This window comes from Cyanistes caeruleus, chromosome 7 (assembly GCF_971803275.1).
Source record: "Cyanistes caeruleus chromosome 7, bCyaCae1.hap1.1, whole genome shotgun sequence".
Classification (NCBI taxonomy): Eukaryota; Metazoa; Chordata; class Aves; order Passeriformes; family Paridae; genus Cyanistes; species Cyanistes caeruleus.
Genome location: NC_141707.1, coordinates 3,817,548 through 3,828,983, shown reverse-complemented (window position 1 = coordinate 3,828,983; position 11,436 = coordinate 3,817,548). Strand labels below are relative to the sequence as shown.

The 11,436-nt window shown below is 55.4% G+C and overlaps 1 protein-coding gene across 3 annotated transcripts; it reads left to right on the top strand.

Annotated features, from left to right (window-relative positions):
• Positions 1–860: 860 nt before the first annotated feature.
• LOC147652094 (maestro heat-like repeat-containing protein family member 7) lies at positions 861–7,515 on the top strand. Of its 3 annotated transcripts, XM_086898909.1 has the most exons (17): positions 861–1,800; positions 1,994–2,164; positions 2,264–2,416; positions 2,657–2,721; positions 2,866–2,982; positions 3,171–3,319; positions 3,647–3,794; positions 4,043–4,230; positions 4,320–4,457; positions 4,727–4,841; positions 5,017–5,157; positions 5,355–5,531; positions 5,665–5,820; positions 5,983–6,084; positions 6,452–6,554; positions 6,835–6,888; positions 7,169–7,515. In XM_086898909.1, the coding sequence occupies exons 2-17, from the start codon at positions 2,032–2,034 to the stop codon at positions 7,366–7,368; spliced, it is 2,139 nt and encodes a 712-aa protein (XP_086755035.1). In that variant the 5' UTR covers positions 861–1,800; positions 1,994–2,031; the 3' UTR covers positions 7,369–7,515. The 3 variants fall into 3 exon arrangements, with proteins under 3 accessions (XP_086755035.1, XP_086755036.1, XP_086755038.1); XM_086898912.1 differs by lacking the exon at positions 2,264–2,416 and having other exon boundaries at positions 1,334–1,800; XM_086898910.1 differs by lacking the exon at positions 2,264–2,416 and having other exon boundaries at positions 1,331–2,164.
• The last annotated feature ends 3,921 nt before the right edge of the window (positions 7,516–11,436 follow it).

Sequence of the window (11,436 nt, the reverse complement as noted above, 5' to 3'; positions counted from 1 at the left end):
GGCTCTGAGCAGCTGTGTGTTAATAGACAGCCCTAGATCCCTTACCAGACGTGGGAAAGCAGCAGTTAGTATCCCTGATGTTAGGGAAATCCAGCCCAGATATCGGACAGAGACTTCAGAAGCCAGAAGAGCCTGTAAATAGGGACTTCAAGGCATTCATGAAAAAAAGCATAGCAGGTGTACAGTAATAGAGACGAAAAGAGAAAGAACTCACTACAGCCATAGGGGTAGCTCTGGATCAGCACCAGGGCAGGGGACATGGGCATGGATGAGACAGGGGCAAAAATACCAGAGGCGGAGGAAGTTCAAACCAGCCTCAGACTAAGTTGGGGCTGAAGCAATGTGCATCTTGTAAGAAAGAAGGACACTGGAAACTCCAGTGGCGCAGGGCTCAGAGCAGCATTCGTGGCCTGGCCCACACGTTCCTTGTCTGTGTCACACCCTGGGCAGGTTTAGGATGGCCACCAGCCGGGCCGTGTCCCAAGGAGGCCGTGCCAGCTTCTGTGCAAGGCCCCGTGCCCTTCCTGCTGCGGCTGCGTCGGCAGCCCTGGGGGCTCCTTCTGCTGCCCTGAGCCTGCAGAGCAGGGCAGCGTTTGCTGCTGGTTTGAGGCGTTCCTAAATATCCCGTCGGGGATATTTAGGAACGCCTCAAACCAGCAGCAAACGCTTGACGCAGTTCTGCCGGAGCCCAGGCTAGCTCAGAGAAACACACCAGCAGCCACGTCAGGTGTGTGGAACTACCTTGGTTTATCAGTGCCAAAGGCAGAAGCTTTGAGCCTTGTGCTCGGGTACAAACAAACAGCCAATGGGGAATCCAGGAGGAAGTAGCGAAGGGAGGGCGTTCCAATGCAGGAAGCATCAGGGATGAGGGGGAATAGAGGACCGGTCATGCAGGCCAATGAGGCCTCGAGGCTTAGGGGGTTGACAGGGAAGGATCCAGAACAAAGGGCAGGCTTTACAATGATGGACAAGGGGTAGGGGCAGGGTTGTGGTGACAGGCAGGGAAGGCTTGGGAATAAGGAGCTGGCTTTACAATGAAGGGCAGATCAGGGGAGGATACAACTCCTAGGGGCAAACCAACTTTGGATGAACAGGGGGGAGCAGAAGAGTGAACCATAGAACTGACAAACTTCCAACAACAACTAAACTTAAACAATTGCCGCAACACTGTCTTTGACACTTTGGGCAAGAGATTCCTTCCAATCGAGGCCACTTTGAGGGGGGATGGGGGATGGGGGGAGAACTAGGGCACGTGGCAGTGTTTGCAAGGGCCCTTTGTGACATGGTCAGCGTGGGATGGAAAGGGACAGGGTGTCAGAGGGCCCTTTGTGACACGTGGTGACAGAGGAGCTGGCCACAGCGACAGGTCCACGCCACAGTGCTCGGTGCACGCGACGGGACAGGACGCGCCAGAGCGGTGCTGTGAGGAGCCCCCGCACAGCGCACTCGTTTGTGTCTGACCCGGAGCTTCTCTGAGCCGTCATTCTTGCAGGTGACCTCGAGGCCAGACCACAGGACTTGGTGACCTGTGGCCTTGCCGAGGCTTCTTTTCTTAAGGTGCCCTCGAGGGCAGACTGTGGGACCTGGTGACCCGGTGCTTTTCCGAGGCATCGCCCATCCCTGCAGTCACTGCCCTTGAGACCAGGGCACAATCCTTGACGAGGAGCCTCCTGTCCTTGTGGCAGGAGCCCTCAAGACCCGAGTGCAGGACTTGCTGTTCTGCAGTCTTGCCGGGACTTGAGGCTTGCAGGTGCCTTCCAGGCACGACTGCAGGACTTGCTGCCTCAGAGCTTTTCTGAGGCATCGCCCATCCCTGCAGTCACTGCCCTTGAGACCAGGGCACAATCCTTGACGAGGAGCCTCCTGTCCTTGTGGCAGGAGCCCTCAAGACCCGAGTGCAGGACTTGCTGTCCTGCAGTCTTGCCGGGACTTGAGTCTTGCAGGTGCCTTCCAGGCACGACTGCAGGACTTGCTGCCTCAGAGCTTTTCTGAGGCATCTCTATTGCAAGTACCATAAATCCAGGCACTGCCATGGAGCAGCGACCTCCAAGAATTCCCAAGCTGGCCTGGGTGGAGGAGGAGGAGAAGGAGGAAGAAGAAGGCCCTGGAGCTGCCCCAGATGTAGAGACGGAAGAGGTGCAGGAGTTCCAGCCGCTGGAGGAGGGTGAGTTGCAGAGCTCGGCCTTAGGGCTAGTGCCTGTTGCCAGCTTAGCCCCATCCCATTGCATGCCATGCCATCCCCTGGTGCTGTTCTGATGGAAAGGATGGGAGAGTGTTGGAGATCTGGAGCAGCGACCCCCGAGAGTGCCCAAGCTGGCCTGGGTGGAGGAGGAGGACGAGGAAGAGGAAGAAGGCCCTGGAGCTGCCCCAGAAGTAGAGATTGAAGAGGTGCAGCAGTTCCAGCCGCTGGAGGAGGGTGAGTTGCAGAGCTGGACCACAGGGCTGGTGCCTGCAGACAGCTTGGTCCCATCCCATCCAATCCCATCCCCTGGGGACATGCCCTCAGAAAGGATAGGAGAGAAGCTGGGGCTTGCCTCCAAGCAGTGGCTGTGCTCAGTTCCCTGGGGCTGTCCCTGCCTGGGGATCACAGGGCTGGGCAGCGTTCTCCAGCCTCTCCTGCAGCCCCTCAGCTCTGGCCGCTCTCGCTCTTTGCCAGATTCAGCCATGGACCAGACACAAGAGCAGGGCCTTGCCTGTGGCCTCTTCCATGGAACAGCACAGGTACCTGCAGCCATCCCCAACTGGGCTGGGCCTGCTGGCACGGCTCAGCCCAGCACCATGCTTGGAACACTCCATGCAATATCCCTCTCTTCCCACCCTTCCTTCTCCTACCCAACATGCAAATTCATCAAGCACATTTGGCAGGAAGAGACCAGCGTCATGGGCACTGGGTCCATGGAAGATGGTGACGTCTACACCAGCGACACCAGTGCTGCCATGCTGGAATTCATTTTGGAGGAGGGTGTTTCCATTCCAGAGCAAGTAAGCAGCCTGTGGCCAGGGGTTGATTCTCCAGGGATCGCTTGGCCTCCCAAGCCACGCCTGCTGATCACTCTAAGCCTTTGAGGCCATTGCAGCGTGGTGACAAGGGAAGCACTTCTCTGGAGATGCTGGGGACATTCCTGACTCCCTCTGGCAGCTTTCCGAGTCTCCCCTTGTGCCTTCTCCAGGTGCCTGCCGTGGTGAGGTACATCCACCAGTGGCTCATGGCCAATGAGTCTGCTGACTCCAGGCTGGGCAGGACCCTGCTGGATCTAACCGAGGCACAGCCCACTGACGTGGTCATTGCTCTCCTGCGTGTGGCCCCAACGTGTGACAGGTAAGGGGCCCACTTGCCCAGAGGGCTCAGGGCTCCCCAGCCCATCAGCCTGCACAGCCCTGCCCAGGTGTTTGAGCAACAGAGAGTTCCAGGGTCCTGTGTACCTGGGACCTTTCCCAGCCCTGCTACATCGGCCCCCAAGCCTGCTGCCATGCCATGCCCCCTCAGGGCCCTGTCCCCGCAGGGCTGGCTCGCCTGGGTGCTGCTGCTGGCGAGGGGCAGCGGGCAGAGGCAGAGCTGGCAGCCAGCTCTGCTCCCCCCGCCACTGCTGCCCAGGCCACGGGGATGTGTCTGAGACCCCCGTGAGACAGAGCTGTCACCCCACAGAGCTGCAATGACCATGTGGAAGACCATCATGTGCTCGAGCAGGACTGTGGAGCCAGTAGTACAGATACTCCTCGATGTGCTGAGAACCTGGCCAGAGCACAGCACGTGCACCTCCGATGGGGACAACACGGGTGTCTTTGCCCTGGCTGTGAGTTTCTGGAACAGGCCTTTGCTCACCCCATGGCCAACAGCCTCTTCAGCAGCTCCGTTTCCTCCTTCCCCCACTGCATCTCCCTGCCTCAGGCACTGGGCTGAAACCTGGCCTAGGGGCAGCTTCAGGGGCACCAGGCGTGGAGCCCCCCAAGGCTTTCCCCTGGCCTTCCCTGCCACGCTCAGGCCCTGCCACACAGATACCTTGGCACTGGGCACTATCCCTGGGTGCTTTGTCCTCTGCAGGCAACAGTGGTGATGTGGAAGTTCCTTCAGGTGCCCTGTGTCCCACGGGTAGTGAAGGCGTATTTTCCTCGCGTCTTAGTCCATCTGCTCTTCCAAGTGTTCTTCAGCACTTTGGAGATGCCACAGGAGGTTGATACCTTCTGGAAGGCATGCCAGGAGCAACACGGCCTTGCCATCAGCCCCAACAGGTGCTCCATCCCACTCCTCCCGTTCCTGCCATGTCCGCAGGGCAGGAGCCAGTGCTCCCAGCGTGACCTGGGCTTTGCTGTGCACACAGGTTTGCAGTGCGAGCCCTGAAGTCTCTACTCTGCCGAATGCATCGTGAGCAAGTGGTGTTGTCAATGGAACGCAAGTGTGGCTGGGACACGCTGCTCTGCGCTGACACCCACCATCATGCTGTGGGTCTCCTGGCCAGGTGAGACCCCTTCTCCCCATTGCCTCTGGCATTTGTGCCCTGTGCTGAGGTTGCCCCACACAGTCCCCATTGTCGTGGGCCAGAGGGCCTCGTCACCGAGGGACAGCTAAGGAGACTGGAAAAGGTTGGGAGAGGAAGGCTCCCACATGGAGCCACCTCCCCAAGGGCTCAGGTCCCCTTGTAGGATGCTGATCAAACACCAGAACTCTGGGAATCAGTCCTGGGAGATGTCCCTTACCCACAGGCTTTGTTACTTTTTCACCTGCCAGGGAGATATCCTGTGTCTCCAGACGCTTGTCTTTCCGCATCGTTCGCTACCTGCTCCGGCTACTCAGCACACAGGAGGCACGCTGGGATCTGCCTGCCCTGGCATTCCTTGTGGAGGTGAGCCCCATGGCCAGAACTGCCTCCCTGCAGAGCTGTCTGCCACCTCTCGGCCCTCTCATAGCTGCAGCTGCCTGGGACGGTGCCCATGCCCTGGGCTGCTGCCTGGGCCCAGCCCTGTGTGGTTCCATGCTCCTGCCGGCTCGCTCCCCAGTCACTGCCCGGTGCCTTTCAGGTCCTGGCGCGCCTGGACTTGACTGAACGTGGTGCTAACAGAATCCTGGAGATCTTGTCAATGCACCTGCAAAGCGAGTGCAAAGAGAGGCGTCACCTGGCACTCAGGGCTCTACTTCAGCTTACTGACAAACCCTCAGTGGTGAGAAGTGGGCAGTGGCAGAAGCTGCACTGGGGAATGCAGTCACATGGGTTTGGCTGGGCTTTGGGCAAAAAGGCAGCTGCTGCCAGCTCTCCTGCCTCCCGCTTCAGCTGCCTGAGTGCTCTGGGACAGACCTTTGGCCTCTTGACCCCGTGGCAGCAGCAGGGTGGCGTTTCATAGACTTCTGTTCTGCACAGACTGAAAAAATGTGGAGCCTGACGGAAAGGCTTGTGGAGCTCCTGCAGGATGCAGATGGAGAAAGAGTTCGGATGACAGTCATGGTGCTCAGCTTTATAGTCTTGGAGACGAAGAAGCTGATACCCGGCCCCATTGCCCTGCAGCTGGCTGAGGCGCTCCTGCCACTCTTTGACTACGTAAGGCTCTGTGCCCCCAGCCGAGGCCACTGGCTGCTGCCTGGACACTTGATGCCCTGGGGATTTGCAGGCCTGTGCTCTGCTGAGCCCCGTGCCGACAGGGCTGAGGTTTTTTTCTCTTCCTTTCATATAGGATAATAGCCAGGTGCAGCTGGTGTCCATCTTGCTCTTCCGAACATTGGTGACTGTTCGCGTGGAAAAGGAAAAAGAGGCCCTGAAGTCACATGTGCACCAGAGCCTGCTGCCACTCTTCTTCCACTGCCACGATGAGAACCAGCAGGTGGCTGAGGTGAGGACTCCCGGGCTACTGCTGTCACCCAGGGAGGGGGCTCGGCTGCCTCCTGCAGGCCTGGCACCTTGCCAGCTGCAGCCTCCTGCAGGCCTTGGCCCACGAATGCGGCTCCTGTGCCCTGGCTTGTGGGGCCATCTGAGGGTCTCTGCTGCTTTCCAGGCCTCTCAGAGAGCACTGCTTAGCATGGTCAAGGTCCTGAAGAGGAGAGATCTTGCAAATCCTGTGAAGGATAAGCAACTGTGGAAGTTCGCTGAGGTCCTGGTAAGGACGGCCTGGAAGGCCCAGCCTCAGCCTGGAGAAGCCCCCTGTCCCCGGCGCTCGGTGCATGGGGCTGGCAGCTGGGCCCCTGCCCAGTGCCGCAGCCGGGGCCACACGGCTTCTTCTCCAGGCTCCTGTGGCCCTGAGCCGGCTGCCGATGGAGCCCCGAGCCACTGGGGCTGCGGGGCGGGCCGGCACCGCGGCTCCCCGGGCAGCAGCCGGCCCTCTGCCCCCTCCAGAGCCCGGCACCAGCGGCTGCTGCCCGGTGCCTCAGGGCTGGGCGGGCACGGGAGGCCGGGGCTGGCCGCAGGCAGCGCCCGGCCGAGGGGCAGAGCCCGCGCCAACCCTTCCCTCCTGCCGCTCTCTGCAGCTGGCACAGGACGAGAGCCGAGCGGCCGAGTACCTGCACCAGGCCCTGCCGTACCTGCAGAACCCACAGGAGTCCCTGCGAGCAGCGGCCATCAGGTTCATGGGTGAGCCACGAGCCCGGGCTCCCTCCTCGCTCCGCCGCAGCTCGGCCCCGGCCCCGGCTGCTGCTGTCCCGGCAGCGGCACCCGGGCCCGGCGCCCTGGAGCCCCGGCTGCCCTCGGGGCTGCTGCCGGCCTCTGGCAGCCGTGCCCTTGGGCTGAGTCGGGATGCGGCAAGGGCTGGGGCTGAGCCCTGCCGGGGTGGGAGGGCTTGTGGCCCCAGGGCTGGCAGCGCCGCTGGCAGGGAGCTGTGCTGCCGGGGCCCTGACAGGCTCTGTGTTCCCAGGGATTGCCGGGCAGCTCCTGTTGGGGCAGAATGAAGAGCTGGAGATCTGGCAATGTGAGTGAGGGCAGCGGGCGGTCAGCGGGGCTGGCGGGGGGAGCTGCAATCCCTGGCCTGGCTGCGGAGGGCTCTGCTCAATGTGCGGGTGAGGGGCAGCGTGGGCAGAGCACAGCGAGACTTCAGGGGCACGTGGGGCATTCGTGGCCAGCAGCTTCGGGCTGATCCCTGCTCCCTGCTGCGCATGGCAAAAGCCGGCTGGAATGGGCCTGGCAGGGGGCTCTCCGTGGGCCCTCGTAGGACTGGGATCTGACTGTGGCTCTGTTTGTCTCTCTTCCAGCCCTTGCAGAAATGATAAATGACGTCAGCCTGGAGATCAGAAGCCTTGCTCTCCAGACATTTCATCTGCTGACGGCAGGAGAACCCGCTCCGATCTCCATGTTCCAGTGGCTGCGAGATGAGCTCCGCAGAGCATGGAGAGCACGGCCTCGTCTATCGAGCCTCAGCTGCCTATGCTGCTGCAGCTATGGTGGGAACTGATCCGGCAGGATCTGTCTGCTGGGGCCACATGAGCTGGCAGGCATTTTGCTTTTCTTGAATATTGTTATTTTACTTTTTTTCATAATTCCAGTGTAGAAATATAGGATTTTCATAATGTAGTGTAGAAATATAGGATGTGTTACAATACACAGACTCCCAAGACTTTTCTTTTGCTGCGCACGGTGCACAGGGCATAGGGGAAGAGGGTGAAAAGGGTGCTTGTGCTCGGCAAGCTGCCCAGGCGTGCAGTGGTGCAGGGAAAGTGGCTAGAAGGCCTTGGCCTGTGGTGGTTGTGCTGAAGGCACAACCTCTGTCCCAAGCCAAGGAAGCGCCATCTGTGTCCTTTTTCCGGTGTGTTGCTGCCTGCGTTGCTGAGAGCTTCCAGGTGCCTTGTTGTAGTGCATCTAAAAATCTTGGTAGCTTCCAAGGGTAAAACTCACCTCTGGTTTGTGTAATGGGAGTTCCTACCTGAAAACCTTCTTTCCCTTCCCCCTTCCCATTGGCTGTGACCTCCCTGCATCCCCTAATCACCCCTGCCCCTTGGTATAAGAGGTAAGACCCAGAGCATTTTGGTCTCTCTCTTGCCTTGGATGGACAACAGACAATAAACCCGGGATTATTCCAGCAAGTTTGAGCCTTCTGTGTCTAGATAGTTTGAGTCCATGTTGTATTCACTCCAGGACCCCCTCCGCGGCCTATGCCCTGAGAAGAGCAGGCTCTCACCACAAGGGGTGGGACAGAGGGGTCCCATCGGGGAGAAGGAGTGCAACAGTGCCTCTTGATCCAGCTCCATAAGCAACCCCCAGCATCTGCCTTGTTCCTGACACCCAGCTTCTCTGGTACTTCCCCAGAGCTCCAAACTGAAGCAGGTTTATCTGACGGGGTTGAGAATGCTGGCATGTGCCAGCACTGGAGATCTCAGGATTGCAAGGAAGAAGCCACAAATCCCCCTTTTCAGGATATTCCAACCTTCTCAATCACGTCCTGAACAGGGATCAGCGGAATTACCAGAATGCCGATGGTTGTAAGATCCCAGCTGTACAGAGATGTGGTAACTGAGAGGTACTTGGAAAGATTTGATTCCATTATCAGTCTCATGGAAGGGGAAGTTATTGTCGTGGTTTTAAACCAATAACTAAGAAAATTACTTACTTCTTGCTGTGAGATATGGATTAGAACAAGAGCAAAACAGGCATACAACTTAAACGGGAAAAAAAAAAAAGAAAGTTTATTGACAAACTACAATAATAAGAACACCAGAATAAACCTCCAGAAAAACCTTTCCATCCCCTATCTACCCACTATTTCCTTATTAACATGACAACAGAGACAAAAACTCTGGATCTTTGATGGTTAAAACAGTCCCTATTTTTGCTACAGTCTTTTCACCAGTCTTTATAGAGAAACAGAAGTTTCTTCCTGTTAATTTATGGAGTTTCTCACAAGAAAACTATTTTTTTTATAGTTTTCTATTGCCCTAATATTAGCTGCTCAGAGCTGCTATTATTAGAGTTCACTCCTCCCATTTTCACATCACTCTGAAGTGTGTATGGGCCATGAGTCTTGAGATAGCATTTTTAAGGATAAGTTATTCAAAGGCAAAAAAGTCTTCTTCATCTGTTTCTGTGAGCTTCACCAGAAAACAGTTTTCTCATTGCCTCTCAAGGCTTCAAATCTCCCAACAGTTTTTTCATTGCCTCTCAAGGCTTCAAATCTCCCAGCACTTCACTATACTATAATTACTCTTTACTCAAATTTACACTTTGAACACTATTCTTTTCTAGATCCTGTATCATGAATTAAAGGAGTTCTTTTCAGGACTTCATTGTCCATCTCCATAGTTTTAACAGAAAGATATTTCAGCTTAATTAAAGCATCTTCTTAATTCTCTACCTTTCCTGAAGCTTCTTTTCTTTCCTGTCACTGGTAGTTTATAAAGTCTCTTTTCATGTTGATCACTCTCTCTCTCTCTCTCTGGATAAAAAGATTAATCCGCAAGTCTCATCTGGGTAATGAAAGAGTTAAAATCTTGCCCAGGCTTTTGTAGATGGTTCGAGGATCTCTGCCGAACAGGAGCTGGAGCCGTCTGCGATGGAAGGTTCCTCATGGCTGTTCTGGAGAGTGTGGTCGCTGCTCTAACCCGCTGCAAGTCCAGGGCCTCTCTCTTTCTTCACTGGGCAGTTTCTAGTGAATGTAGTTACAGCAAAACCTGCAGTCGAACCAGAGATCGGCTCGGCCCGGCCCGGGCCCGAAGAAAACCTTCCCCAGGCCCCCCCATCTCCCAGCCAGGAGACGGGGCAGGCCCGGCCCCATCCCCGCCTGGCTGCATGGCCTGGGCAGGGAACGGGAGGCCTGGAGCTCCGCCACCTTCCACAGCCAGGAAACAAAGAGAACCCAGAGAACTCTGCTTTTACATTTTAAGGTAGGGTTCACAAGTTGATCCCACTTTTCAATGGCCTAAACTGCTGTCAATTCCCAGCAATGACTGATAATTGGTCAGGAGAAAAGACTCCAAGCACTTCCCAGCAACTCCAACTCCCTTAAAGGTACAGTAACTCCATGACAGTTATTTAAGACGTTCCATTCAACGCCATCATGACATCAGAAGCCAACTTACTTCCTGGTTACAATACCTGATGTTTTTCAGCCTATTATCTTTTGCTGTATAATGCTGCTAATACTTCTAACACCAATCACCTCTGATTTGACCCCATGTGATCTTGATACAATGCATCTTTCCCAGTTTGGATTCTCCAAAATGTCTGGTCTGTTTGCAAGGCCATTGTTTGAAACTCGTTTCCCGTTCAATCTTGTTCTCTTCGAGGTCTTCTCTACTCCATGGCCTAGCTAAGTCAGCAAACCTTATCTCAGAGTTTACATACAAATGTACAAGACTATGTGAGCTTTCAGTCAGGCTTTGAGAATCTTCTACAATTCCATTTCTCAGAGCTGAGGGCTAGGATGCTGGGAAGAACCCAATTTCCTGATGGAAAATAATCCAATAATTCAGTTTCTGGAACTGGGAAAGCAAGGAAACGGTTTTTCGGGAGGTGCCATAGGTGCTCCTGGACCGGAGAATTCCCTAAGCCATCCTTCCCTGACTGAGGAGCAGAAGTTCCTGGGATGAGTCAGGATTAACAGACCCCTCCCTCAGGTGTGCAATCCAGGATTTTCCTGGTTTTTCCCAGCCCAGATGGTGAACCATGTGCAGCGTTCCAAATAGTATGGTTACAACCAGGAAGGATTTTATTCCTTGTGGGGATAAAACCATGTGTCCTAGTTTAGGGCAAATCAGGAAGGAAAACTCCAAATGGGGATCTCCACAGGGAAATGCCCCTCCCCACCAACGGGTCCGGGAAAAGGAAAAAAAATCCGTGGAGAGAAGTGGAAAAAGCTGTTTATTTAACAGAAATTGAGTAATATTAAATAATAAAACCTCTTGCTGTTCGATGGGATGGTAAGTCTAGGAAGAAAAGTCTTTTTTCATGTGGTGTAGCTTGGCTCGCTCAGGTTCTTATCAGTCCCTCTGGCGCTGGAAAAGTGCCGAAGCCCAGGCCCCGGTGGGCCACAGGCGTGAGCTCCCGGGGTTTGCCTGGGTGTTCAGTCCAGAGCAGGCTTGCACAGATCCAAGAAAATTGGAAAAAAACCCAAAGGTCCAGGGAACTCCTCTGCCTCAGCTAGCTAAAACTAACTAAAAGCCAGAGAGAAGCTCTGTTCCGCTGTCTGTCCGTGCTGCAGACACCACAGTCCAGGAGCGGGATGTGTGGGAGTGATGTTTTCCTTAACACACTGCGCGCTGCTTCTTCCCCCTCTCTTGCTCTCAGAGCCAGTCTTAAAGGTGCAGAACTTAATATATAACATAAACCAGACGATTGGGGATACCAGTATCATAAAGTCACCCCAGGACACCATGCTCAAAAATGCTCCTTGACCTTGACTGCCTCTGTCTGCTGCCATAGGGAACTGGCTATTTGTTATAAAGCTTCATTTGTCTAGTGCTCTTTTTGCTATCAAACAGAATCATAGGACACCCTGAGTAGATTAAAGAAATAAGAAAAAAGGCAGTAA